This window comes from Rhynchophorus ferrugineus, unplaced genomic scaffold, assembly GCF_030347505.1.
Source record: "Rhynchophorus ferrugineus isolate W39M unplaced genomic scaffold, kcgeb_rfMv2 rfM2, whole genome shotgun sequence".
In the NCBI taxonomy this organism is placed as follows: domain Eukaryota; kingdom Metazoa; phylum Arthropoda; class Insecta; order Coleoptera; family Curculionidae; genus Rhynchophorus; species Rhynchophorus ferrugineus.
This window is the reverse complement of record NW_027472581.1, coordinates 73925262-73938877: the sequence shown is the minus strand read 5'-3', so window position 1 is coordinate 73938877 and position 13616 is coordinate 73925262. Positions and strand designations below refer to the sequence as shown.

The 13616-nt window shown below is 30.8% G+C and overlaps 1 protein-coding gene across 2 annotated transcripts in view; it reads left to right on the top strand.

Moving 5' to 3' along the window:
* Window positions 1–8905, top strand: part of Hr4 (nuclear hormone receptor 4) — a 55119-nt gene extending 46214 nt beyond the window's left edge. The window contains exons 9-10 of one of the 2 annotated variants that reach the window (XM_076394643.1): window positions 3899–8004; window positions 8050–8905. In XM_076394643.1, the coding sequence (XP_076250758.1) occupies window positions 3899–3979 (81 nt within the window). In that variant the 3' untranslated portion in view covers window positions 3980–8004; window positions 8050–8905. Of the gene's footprint in view, window positions 1–3898; window positions 8005–8049 lie in introns of those variants that run through there. The other variant, XM_076394644.1, reaches the window with a different exon arrangement.
* Window positions 8906–13616: the final 4711 nt, after the last annotated feature.

The following is a 13616-nucleotide window of genomic DNA, read 5'->3' as shown; positions in this document are numbered from 1 at the left end:
CCCTTCTAAATTCTCAATATTTTGTTCAATATTCTTACAGCATCCGTCATTCAACACTGACGTAACTTGTTCTGATTAGTGTTCAACTTATCATAGGGGATTGCTGTATTTTCTGTTTATATTTCGGCAAATAAATTGACAATTTCGACCTAAATATGATAGAAAATGCATTAGTCTTATTTTCTTTTAGATTTTTGATTACTGTCGTAAACAACTCAGTGTCCCAATGGCATTAAATAACAGTCGAGTAGTTAAAAATCATGAGAGTGACTCAGAAAATTCGAAAATACAATATAAAGCTACAGAAAGTATTTAAATAATATAAAGATGGAACGTATTGTTTTATAAACTATTATTTAAAAAAGTATTAACTATACTTCTATTGAAATATTATATTACTTATTATGAAACAACAAAATTGATAATATTTATTGATCAAGCATAATAACACAATTAAATATTTACTAAACTAAAACTGCAATTATTATTCAATAAACTTTCGACAACAAATAAATCGACGAACCGACGAACGACACTGCAGACACAGCGATGTGACGTAACCCAGCATACCTATCTCACCAAATAAACGATATATGTAGATATTTTATGTGGTGTATTTAGGTCAAGTGATATATTTTTAAAATTCAAGCACGAGGTTAGGTTATTGACCTTATCCTTGTTTTTAAAATGGCTGCGATAAACTGGCCTAGCAGAGAAAGAAAACTAGGATGATGATGGAAGTCTGTGCTCAACAACTTCTTTATTTATACAATATTTTATTAGACCCGTTTACTATTACTATTTTTCTATTATTATTTATTTTATACTTGGTTCAATTAACAAGCAAGACGAGTGCAATATATTTCCCAAATTCAAATTAAACTGATTTAAGATGAAGGTAATAATGACACAACGTTAGGTTTGATTTGCTTAAATCTTCTGATTTCATGCGCTCATAATAACGCGTCAGTAATTGTGTTTCTTCCACGTTGGTGTAATTTAATAATCACCTTTCATGCTTTATATCAAAAATGTGGATACTTTTAAACTTAGTATAACACGATAATTGCCACCCGAGTCCAATAGGCTTTATTATTATCTGATGATATATAATCTCTTTGATATTAACGATCAAGTTCGTCAGGTTGTAAGTATTTGACTGACCAACGATCAGTACAAATGTTTCATTTTGGGTCTTATTTGTCTAGCTTTTAAATGCCATTCAAAGTTATTTTGTATATACGTCATCTAACATAAATTTGTGACGTCAAAACATTGCAATGTTGCCTCATCAACTTTGAGTTTTAGTTCAGTTGGGCTTTGATATACAAGAAAATTCTACTAAAATAATTAAACAAAAATGTTATCAAACATATATAGTTTATTTTAACATTATAGTACATCTAATGCATATAATATATTATCGGAGGATTTAAAACTACTATTAAGAACCCCTGTATAATAGTTTGGAGTATAATAGTTTTTCTATATTTACATTGGACTCTCTTCCACACCACCCATGAGGTAGAGTTCTTTTTTTATACAGTGGTATCCCCCTGGAGGCCTAATCCATCTAGTTAACAATTATATATCAAAATAGTGTATCTTACTTTCTAGTCATCTTTATATACTGTAATTTTTATTTCTTCTGCTACTACCTGTGTACACCATTCTTGATAAAATTATTCATTGAATTCTGCATAATGCATTTACCATATCTACAAAACAGGTAGTATTCATCATCTCTTCATACATTCTAACCTAATGCTCATGTTTAATTTTGAACAATGACAATCATATCTATACACACAAATATTTCACACCCTACAATACCATTTTCTGCAGTTACACTATTAATTAACTATAATTATTAATTATTTTTCCACACTCATCACTCTGTTTCAGGAATTTCCAGCATTGCACAGCATTATCACATATCCTGAAAGTTTCCTTTAGTTACTGTCACTTTCCGAGTCACTGTTCAAGTCAATCAGTCAACTGTTAATTTCCAATCTGTGTAAATCATGTTCACGATTCCACCATTTATCAATTTCTTCCTCTGCATGTCTCTATTGATTGAATTGAATATACAGTGATAGAAAGGAAGTCGTTGTGACCATATTGTTCAACCATCTGATCTACTTTATATTTTTTTTCAGGCTTCTTTTAAAGAAAAGTAAACAAACGCATTTCAAAACGTTTCATTAATAACAATTAGAAATAGTTCAATTATAATAGTCCCTAACTCTTTTATGTATACTTTCCAGACTAACAATTTTCTTCAAATTTTTATTAAATTACGTTTGTATCAATAGAGTACTTTGTTTACTCATTGTTATTATACATTTCGTATATTTGATCTTGAATAGAGTCATTATCAAGATGGTCAAGATTCGTCACCCACTTCGTATGCGATGTTAGTCACAATAGCCACACTAATATTCAGCGCAGCAGCGACACGCTAAAAATATTTTCAATAAAATTGCAGCAACTTATAATATTTAATATCATCAATATTTACCTCTGTAACGGAAGTTGCGGGCAAAAAGGGGCCTCCATTTTCTGGTTCCTTTTAATAACTCATTAAAGACACAATCCGTTTGGACCCTGACTATTTATTGTTTTCGGCATTTTCAAAGTAATATGACGCAGCGATTTGTGTGTAAAATAACGTTTTCCAGTTTATTACCTTAATTTTGCGTACGTTTGACAACCGGACGACTTTGACAGACTTTTTAGCTAAAATAAATTGAGAAGAAAAATATTGTCTAATTCTGAAATGAATTTACAAATTGCGGCAGGCAATATATTAAACATTTTGATGACGTATATACAAATCTTTGAATAGACTATATATACACAACCTAGCATATAAGAAATTTGGAATAAATATTTAAGCTAATTCAAGTTAATTAGCCATTCTCTTATTATTATCTGTTACTATGAAATATTATCTATTATTGAATTTATATCCATAGTAATAATTTTACGACAAATATCTGAATGCATTACTCGGTGATGATCCATGTAAAACTCAAGAATATGCAGAATTGTTGGGAGTAATACGAGAAACCATTTCCATTCGCTTGAAGAACATTGGAATGATCCAAAAGATTGGATATTTTGTACCATATGAGTTAAAATTAAGAGACATTGAAACGCTTTTGGTCATGTGTGAAATTCTGCTTCAACGGCAAAATCGGAAAAGCGTTTTCCATTATATTATTACTGGTTTTGAAAACCGGATCCATTACTATAATCCAAAGCGAAAAAACCATGGGAACCACCTAGTACAAACTAATGCTCTGTATTTGGTGGAATCATCTCGGTGTGGTATACTATGAGCTTCTAAAACATAAAGAAACCATCAATAAGGATCACTATCGACACCAATTGATGGGTTTGAGCGAAACTCTGCGCGAAAAACGATCAGAATGCGAGTAATGACACAATAATGGTGTTCTTTAGCATAACAATGCTCGACCACATCTTGGAAACCAGGTGGAAACATCGTTTTTATTACTAGATGTTCGAGCATATGTGTCATGATCTATCTATACAGCGTTTCATTTCATATGACTAAAAATGGGTCAATTCGTGAATAACCTCAAAAGATACTTCGTTCTTTCTAGATAGAATGCATAAATTGTCTGAAAGATCGGAAAAAGTAGAGGCTATAGATAAACAACACTTTGAGTAAAATACATTGTACCGATTTTTCACAATATAGCTTCAATTAAAAAAATCCTGATCCAGCTCCTTCCACTTCTGCCTCATCAAAGAGTTAATTGGCTTCCAATGTATAAACACTTTGACCAATGTATCCATTTATTTTGTTATTGAACTAAGAAATAAAGAATGCAATAACATTATTAATGATCTTCTCCTTATTTTCCAGATACAGTCTGCGGCATCTCTTCTTTTAGAAAGCAAGATGTTCTACGTTCCTTTTTTATTGAATTCAGCGATTCAGAGGTAGTAGGAGCGCTGTACTCAACCCTAGGTGAATTTGAAAAAAGTTGTTTTGCGAGTAAGTTTATTTTGTATATAAATAAAAGAAGCGTACACATATTTTAGAAAATTGCGGCGGATTTATACTATTAGATAGATAAGATTAGAGAAACAAAATGCATTATTCTTTGTTATGTCGGTGTACGAAATTGAAGAAACAAAAAAAGGGAAACACTAACAAACAATATTTGCAAAGATGACTCGATGGACTGATGATGTTGACACATATTTACATGAACCGATTGGGACATTTAAGTTTGTGACGCGGCATCTAGTCAAAACCTATTTTAGAACATTGGACGGCACTGTTCATATTTTTTCTATCATATCCATCTTTCATTATCAGTTCTGTATATAACACCCCCACGGTCATGTTGGTAATTTTGTCATTGTCTTACTTTTAATTACATAATGCTCCTAATATTGACGCAAACTTAAATGTCCACAAGTTATACATGGTGGTAGAAATAGTATACAATTTTTAACTACCTACATATGCTCCAAATATAAGACTTGCATACTAATGCACATTACCCAGTTTACATAACCTGGACAACATATTTTAATATACCTAACGGTATCCGGGATAATTAGGATGGTGTTAAGTATACGTAAATATGAGACTCTGTATTTTTCTATATTAGACTTCCTCGAAAACTTGTATAATCAATGACACGAACAACTTATTTTCTAATATATATTCAGCGAATGTGTCTATATGCTATAAAACGGACAATTTCAGCTTAATTCCTTCTTAGAGGTAGTCGGGGTCTATTGTACAGATTCTAAACTAAACTAAACGATGAGAATGTCTATAAATTAAATCTTTCGACAGACATCTGAATGTATGAAGTACAAATCTCTTTGTCAAGGATGTTGGTGTCCTTAACTTCGACAAAGACTATATATACATTTATTTTTTAATTTTTTTAAATTGTTTTTTAAATAATAGGTAGTAGATTGGAGTAGACTGCAACAAGGCCTTGATAGAAAGAAAATTAAAGAAATATATATACCTATTATACATATATATATAAAATATATATATTTGTCCAAATCATTCCCTTTGTTTCAAGTAATTACAATACCTGTCGTATGTTAGCAGCATAACTTACTATTCTACTACCTTATCATTTCCGTTTTTATTTTGTCTTGGCAGATATTGTAGATACTGCGCCTGTTGTATCGCAAAATAAAGTAAGCTGGGTAAAAGGACTTATTCCTTTTTATGACGAAAGTTATCTTGCGGATATCCGCTACATAAGTCTGAGTATGTTGCCTTGTTTATGCGAGAAATGGCATTGTGGTTTAATCCTAAAAACACCTCGACTAATATTCGTTTTTATATATTTTTTTGTTTATAACAACGTTCAGGTAATTGATCCTAGCGATGATACTATATACCTCAGAAAACACTGCCATAATAATTGCTAAAATGATTTTAACACTGCCATTGTCTTCTGATATCTTCTAAAACCTAATATGGGGGATATTTTTAATCTTTCAAACATTAATTAGCTTTTGAATCGTACAAATTAATTCATTATCATTAATGTTCTGTTCATTTATTATTAATTAATTTTTATTATACAGGTATATTCGGGATATTAAAATATACAGAGTTTAGTTTAGTGAATTAACAAGCACTGTAATTAAAAACGATGAAATTTTCATTTATTTTGCATATATTTATTATTTATTTTTCTACTCTGATTAGTTTCAATTTCTATTTATTCTAAAATTTCTTTATTCTTTTTACTCCTTTACTATATTCATCACAATTCTTCTCCATTTTTTCATGTTCTCCATCATTTCATTCCAATTATTTTTCATAATTTGATCATCTTTCTACTTACTATATTTCATTTCAATCAACTCAATCTATTTTTCACTATAGTCTGTTTTTTTATTCTAAAATTTCATTGCATAAATTTTATTGCATAGTAAGCATGTTACTGAACAATGTCCAAATTATCTGCGCCATGCTTTTTGTCCATCTTCTTCTATCTATATATCATAATTCATCTGGTGTTTATTTCAGTTTAATTCATTAATATTTAATCTTATTTTAAATTTCTCATCATACTTGTTTAATAAAATTTTATCATTTTTTTACTATCTACTATATTCAATTTCAATCAACTCAATCTATTTTTCGCTAGATTCTATTTCTTATTCTAAAATTTCATTTATTCTTATTTTCAATATTCAATATTTTCTTCTTTCAATTCGTTTTTCTTTTACAATTTATTTCACAAAACGCTTTCTAAATTATCTGCGTCATTTTATTATTCCTTATTGCTACTCTACTTTATTTCTGTTATATTTTCCAGTTTTAATCTTCTTTTTTTCTTAACCTGTTCTATTATTATGTTTTTTCCACCATTTTTTATCTAGTTAAATCTTATTATGCCATTTTATTTATTTTACACATAAACATTATCTATACATATTACATTATCTTACATACTTTACTAAATTATCTATTTATTTTTCTAATCTACCTTTTTATTTATTATTGTCTTTATTCTTTCTATATTTTTATATTACTTGAATGTTTCATTTAGTTTTTTTATAAGGGATGGTTTAAAATCTTTTAATTTCTATTTCTACTTTATTGATTTAAATTCTGTTTTCATATGTTTCTAGATTGCTGCCTTCTTATTTCTTAATATACTTGACATCGTTATTTACTTTTAACTATCTTTCGTACCATTTTATTACTATATTAATTCCTTTATTACTTAATATGTTACGTTATACTTAACTTTTATTATTACCTTTACTCTCCTACCATCACTTACATATATTTAATCTCTCTTTTATATCATCTTCTTGTTTTAAAACCATCAATATACATTATCATGCAACCCCCCTAGTTCACATTCACATTCTCAAGTCGATTCTATAAAAATATATTAAAAGCTGTTAATTAAAAAAATGTTCTCCTTATTAAAAAATATTTACTATTTTTTGCTTTATGTTATTTTTATATTCATTAAATTTTATAAAATATAAATATATTTATTTAAAATGATTTTCGTTATATTTCCCATTTGTTTTAGTGAATTAACTTTTTGTTATTAATGATAAAAATTCAGCTCATAATTAAAAATATCCTCTATATTCCATCGGTCATCATAAAGGGTTTTTTAATATTTTCTTTACATACACAAAAATTGTTCCTAATGCAGATTCAACGGCATTATTCCCCAATATTGTTTACTATTAACATACAAAACACTTGATAGGTTAAACTCAATGATAAACCTAATGCACGAAAACATTAAGGAATTTTACACGTTTAGCTCAGAAATAGCATTAGCAAATCTACAAAATACACGGTGTATATACGGTTGTATAGGCTCCAAACGACCAGAAAAAAGACAATGTGTAAACAAAGCTACAATGCCATTATTCTTGCATTATAAAAGAAAATATCTTATAAGTATATAATAATATATTTACATAAAAAAATATATAAGATAAATGTAGGAGTAAATGAGACATAACCAGAATTATATGGACAAAAACATTTAGAATCAACGCGTTATATTGACTTAATGTTACTAATCTTAAAATTAATTGTATGTGTGCAAAATATATATGATACCGTTTTTCCTAATTATAATAAACTTTTGTATTTTTATATTGCCTATATATCTTAGTTAAAGAAGAAAGCAAACACCGAAACCATTGTCACTGCCTGAGCAAATAATGCAAGAGTTCTAAGAATTTTAGAAACGTTTGTACCATTTTGTAAAATGTTGTATATATTACCTTATTTATTTATTTTCAATGTCCAAATGCTGTCCATATAATTGTTGTATTATTGTATGAATGAATTTTTGTACGTCAAAGTTACCAGTGCAACCAAGTATGTGTACAAAAAGATTGTTCCTTCATGGATTTCACATAGAAATACTATTCCTTCTTTTTTGTGTATTATACAGGGCGATTTGTCGAAAATCTTAATCGTACATTGAAAGAATAGTATCGTCAATAACGTCAAATCTTAATCGTACATTGAAAGAATAGTATCGTCAATAACGTCAAACGAGACAATTTGTCTACAAACAATGGAAATTCTACAAAACGCCCTGTATGTATTATTAAATATTTATTTCCATTAAGATCGATATGGATTCCTTGTATATTTTTGAAAACTGTGGAAATATCACATTTACTGATGGTACGGTGGCGTATTTTGAATTATATCACTGAAAGAGTAACAACAATGGCGGATGTTGGAGACCATCAAATATGTGAATCTGTTATATATTTAAGGAACTGAATACGAGTTAATTAAAATGAAGAAAATCAAATTATCCTGTGATATCTAAATGAAAACTTAGTATGATTTACGTATGGTGCCAACGTCTTTCTATCACAGCCCATGGAGGATTTTAATATGATCATTTTCAGCAGTCATTAGATATAACAAAGAAAAAATATAACCGTAAACTATTGTACCAATTTAACACAAAATATTCCACAACAAACCAAGTAAATGTGATATAGTGTTACATAGCTGTACTTATTAAATTTGTAAAAGTCACAGAACTTAAGTGTAATTATTAGGATTATATTATCAGTGCCCCATTTTATTTTAGTTCTCTTGCTATTAAATTGACTTATTGTATTGAATTTATTATTTTACAAAATATAATTTAATCTACGAAAAGGATATTATTTTTAACGATAAACGGAATATATGAAACAATTGTTTATGTATATAAGTCAATGATGGCAAATTGATGTGGTTCTGTATCTTTTGCAAATACTTTTGATAAATGGATGTATTTATTATACATCGTCTTCAGTTACCGTTATGTTTATTAAAATTAAGATTATCTGAGCTTGTTTATTAGTGAATAAAGCAAATTATTAAAAATCAATCGTTTTAATTCTATTTCAACCCTTTTTAGCTGCAAAAGCTTTTACTTCTCCATGGGGGCGCGTGTGGAGGAGAGGAAATATTACAATTAAGTAAAATCCGCCCTTTTCGCACAGCTAATCTGCAATTCGTTTATATGGCTTCGAGTTTTGGATACTGATTTCACAATCTGTGAAATAAGTTTCTCTTCGATATGGTTTTAGAAATGAAGTAATTCGTTTAAGGTGCGACAATCAGTGCATAATTGATGAACAAGTTCAGAGATGCAAATTTCAATGGTTTGGATATGTTCATGAATTCGAGGTGAATAAATTCCTCACGCACTTCTGTGGTGAAATCGATATTTTAGGTGAGATAAGAGCACCAAAAAGGCATGGATCAAGATCACAGAAAGCGATCTGAAAAATCAGAAACTAACATTGTCCATACTAACATTGTATGGACTAATGATGATGATGAGTGCACACATCCTGAGCTATCGAGTTTTCAGATTCTATTAATATACTGTCCAAAGCCTTTATGCGATGTGAACTCTTAATTTAGCTAGTATCTGTATCTAACTGCATCCACTCAGTCTACCCAAGATTATACCAAATAATTTAGATTAATAAGTTTACTTTTACATAATACCTTACTTAGATATTTCCTACAATTTAATGCTACCAACATTTTCCAGTTTAGTTTCTTTTTTTTTTTTCTCGAAAAAAGTAATTTTTTATGCTTTTAAAAGCAAATTTACCTTTATTAATTATTTCAAACACTAATTAATGATATACCTTGATGACCTTTTGCACTGTAAAACTTACGTAAGTGATTTTCACACGCCTTTTTTGAAACCAACTTTACACCATCAAGTGAACAGAACTATGAAGAATATTATAACCTGCTCTTATTCATCAACGAATGATGCGTAAACATTAGCTCGCTGAAAAAATTGATATCATGTTGGGATATCTTTTTAAGATCCTTTCGCTTTTAATCTTACTTTCTTGACTATAACTTTTCTACGAGATTACTAGATATATTACATCATAACCGGAAATTGGTATACAATACTTAGGATATATAAAAACCAGTAACTTCCAAAGATCTAAAGTCAGTAATTTGATCCTTAAGAAGTAGAATATTTTCTGTTGCGAACATTTTCATAATATTGTTTTTTTCATTTAGCCTTAGGTGTATAACTCAATTTCGAGCAAGTAGTTATTAAATAAATTACAATTGGAATTACAACAATGTAGATCATTCAAAAAGGCGGAAAATCCCATCAATCTCGAATTTAAATAAGACTACTAGATACGAAAACAATGCTATATATTTAAGAATAGCATCAGATATCAAGTTGAAAATTAAAGAACATGTAATAAAGGAAATAAAGAGCTGAAATAAAATAAGCTTAATTTAAAATCAATTATTAAAACTTATATGGTATACAACTATGGGATACAACTAGCAACACAAAAATCTCCATGAAAATACAGAGGCCCTTCTTTTTATTGTACTAAAGGTACAATATATTGTTTGCAGTGAAAAGATTGTAAATTAACATATTTACAAATCATCATTGGATAAACTATGGCAGGTGAGTTTTACCATTTTTAAAATTGATTGATCCTGGAAACCAATTTTAAAATAATATTAAATATAAAATCTATATTACTCATATGTATGAGAGAAAAATGGAAAAAATAGCTTTGAAATTTTTAAATAGGTATCATTGAGTACTTCAGAATGTGCATATGATATATAATTAAGCCTTTATCTTTCTTATGAATCATTTTAGAACAGAGACATCCATCTGTTTATACGTTTAACGTTTAATCTAAGAAACGGTCTACAGTTATCCCTTAATGTCTGTAGTATTTCGACAGCGACAACTTAATAGTGGCTAACGCACGCCATTGTAATAGCATAACGTAACTTACCAAATAAACGATACTCGTATTTTATGGGACGTATGGCATATTTAGGTCAAGAGATATTTTTAAAATTCAAGCGCGAGGTTAGGTTATTGACCTTCTTGTTTCAAAACGGCGACAATATTCACTTGGCATGAAGAAAAACTAAGAAATAACATGAAAACACTTCCTTATTAAACTTACACACCATTTCAACCATACATGTTTATTTTCGCAACATTAAATTACGGAAATAAAAAAATTCAGAATTATTTAAAAGCAAAACGATTTATTTTTCAGCGGAGTTTCGCATGCCTCTTAATGTTAATAATACCAACCATAAAATCACAACAGAGATATTTTATAGAAAGGGTTTCTGAACTAATCATTTCTGCTTTTGTTTTTATTTATGTTGTTATTTGTAGATATATGTAGATATCTAGAAAATAAAGGTCATAACATAGATAAGGGATCTAAAAGATGTGATCTACAGAAAGATGATGAAAGATGTAAATGATCTAAGAAATAAAAACTGTAAGTGAAGTGATAGATTTTTAAAAGTTCCATCGCACTGTATGAACTTTTAGGTATCCAGCTTATTTTGACTATGTTAATAGAGTAGATAGGTTTGTTGCTTTTGGCAGGCAATAACCACCATGTCAGTACATTAGATTTACCATTCTTATTATTATTATTTATTGCAGTTGTTATCTTATCATTTATCTTATTATCTGCAGTTGTCATATTAAGTTCTCTCTAGTTTGCTATTGAGATTTAAGCAGCTTCATAGAAGGATATGATACTTCTGGCTGGATAAGAAAGAGTGTTGGGAAAGTATCTTGAGATATTTTAAGGTGTGTATTTTGAAGTCCTACGGGTCAACCATGGACAATCATCTACTAACACTCTAATATACCTTGTTCTAATAACAACTTGATGTTGTGCATAAACTTTTATGCGTTGATCTGGAGGGTAAGAGCTGAATATTTCCATTAGGTAATTGATTAGTAAAGCAATTGATCTTGATTTAGACTTTAGAGTATCTAGTCCCAGCCAGGTAGGGCAGTAAGGAACATACACACATATAGTAGACTATAAGTTGTGTCTGTCTGTCTGTGGAAAGTGTCAACTTCTCAGCCAATATAGCGATGTTGGTACTGCAAGACTTCGAAGATTTTTATCAAATGTTGTCATTTTATTCAACAAATATGTCCAGACCACTGTAATCTGAGACTCCTTTACTATAACATTGTAGACCAATAGACACAGCATTTCAAGCTTACTGATAATATACTGTGAGGTCTCGGTTTCAAACACTTGAAAGAGTCTGATTTTAGACTTAATATACGCCGTAATATTTCACCTGTTCCATACGCACCATCTTAAGAAGACTGTGCTTATTACTTCAACAGTGAATGCCACTTTATTGTTCTGATCGATGAAATATAACTCATTTCTCACGGACCAAAAATTGGACCCTTTCTTCTGGCATGTCTCTAGATGCCTCGTGGAGAAGACGTACAATGTCATCCCCCCTGAAGTGAGCGGTTATAGAAAAATTCGCACAGATGAAATGTCTCCCTCCTGCTTTTTTCTCAACCATCTCGTGTCTCCAAAGTCTCTACAGACTAAGATCGGCTTCAAACTTCAAACCAAAAAATTTCCAGGTCTCGACGGAATATCGATTACCCAGACTTACGCTGACGACACTGATTTCTTTACGGCCTCCATGTTCGGGGTAACAATTCAAGAACGTTTACGCAGCTCGATCTTGCGGTCAAGTGGTTCAAATTCTGGAGGTTGCAAATCAACCCCCTGAAAACGCAGGCCATCATTTTCCATAAGAAGCGTTACGCACTGCGCGTCTCGCAACTTAAGATCGACAGAGAAACAATTCCATGGCTGGATAACGTCACATACCTAGGTCTCCACTTCGAAGGACGGTTGGGTTGGCATTTCCAAACCCAGAAAGGTTCGGGGATAGCAAACCTGCTAATTTCTCTGATCTGCTCTTCTAGCAGACTTCCCATCTCCATCAAATGGTTATTTTACGATACGGTAATTTGGTCAGTACTCCTCAACGGATCTAATGCCGACTTCAAGTTTGTTATATCCAACCAGGTGCAACGGTTTCCAAATTTTCCATAACAAGCTCCTCAGGAGAATCTAAACGCTCTATAGTTTGTCATAAAAAATCAAATTCATAGGTAAACTGACACTTCGGAAATCAAGCACTTCATATCGCAATCCTTCCACAAACAACAACTCAGCTTAATTTGTTCTGAAAACGCGCTTGTTCGCGAGCCGGTGGACATGCTGAAAGCTTAGCACCGCGTCACCGCTAACCTCCCCTTTTTCAGGTTGAAACGACCTCATCCGTCGCTGCAGTTATAACTTTTGCCCGCATGCGATAGAATCCAGTCATGTGTTAACTGTAGTTCGCGAATCTATAGTTAGTTTCACTATCTGTTTTTTCGCCGAGTCCTCGTGTCCAATAACGGCTACCCGATTGGTGGGTGCCATATCCCCAAATTTAATACAGTAGCGACCCGCAGGGGTCAACTGTGAGACGGTTTGGGTTTAGTGTATTGATAAGCCCAGAGGCAGTTCAACATAACCCGGTCCAACTTGTCACTCCAGGACAAGTCTCCACGACCAGGTATGCGTCATGCATTCCACCGCTTAGTTTTAGACCAGAACAAAAAATTCTTATTATAAAAACTTTATTCTTCTGATTACTGAAGACCTTGGTACATGTGAACTATAACTTGTAAGATGCTCGAAAGTTTGACATTAGCGAATATGTCGTT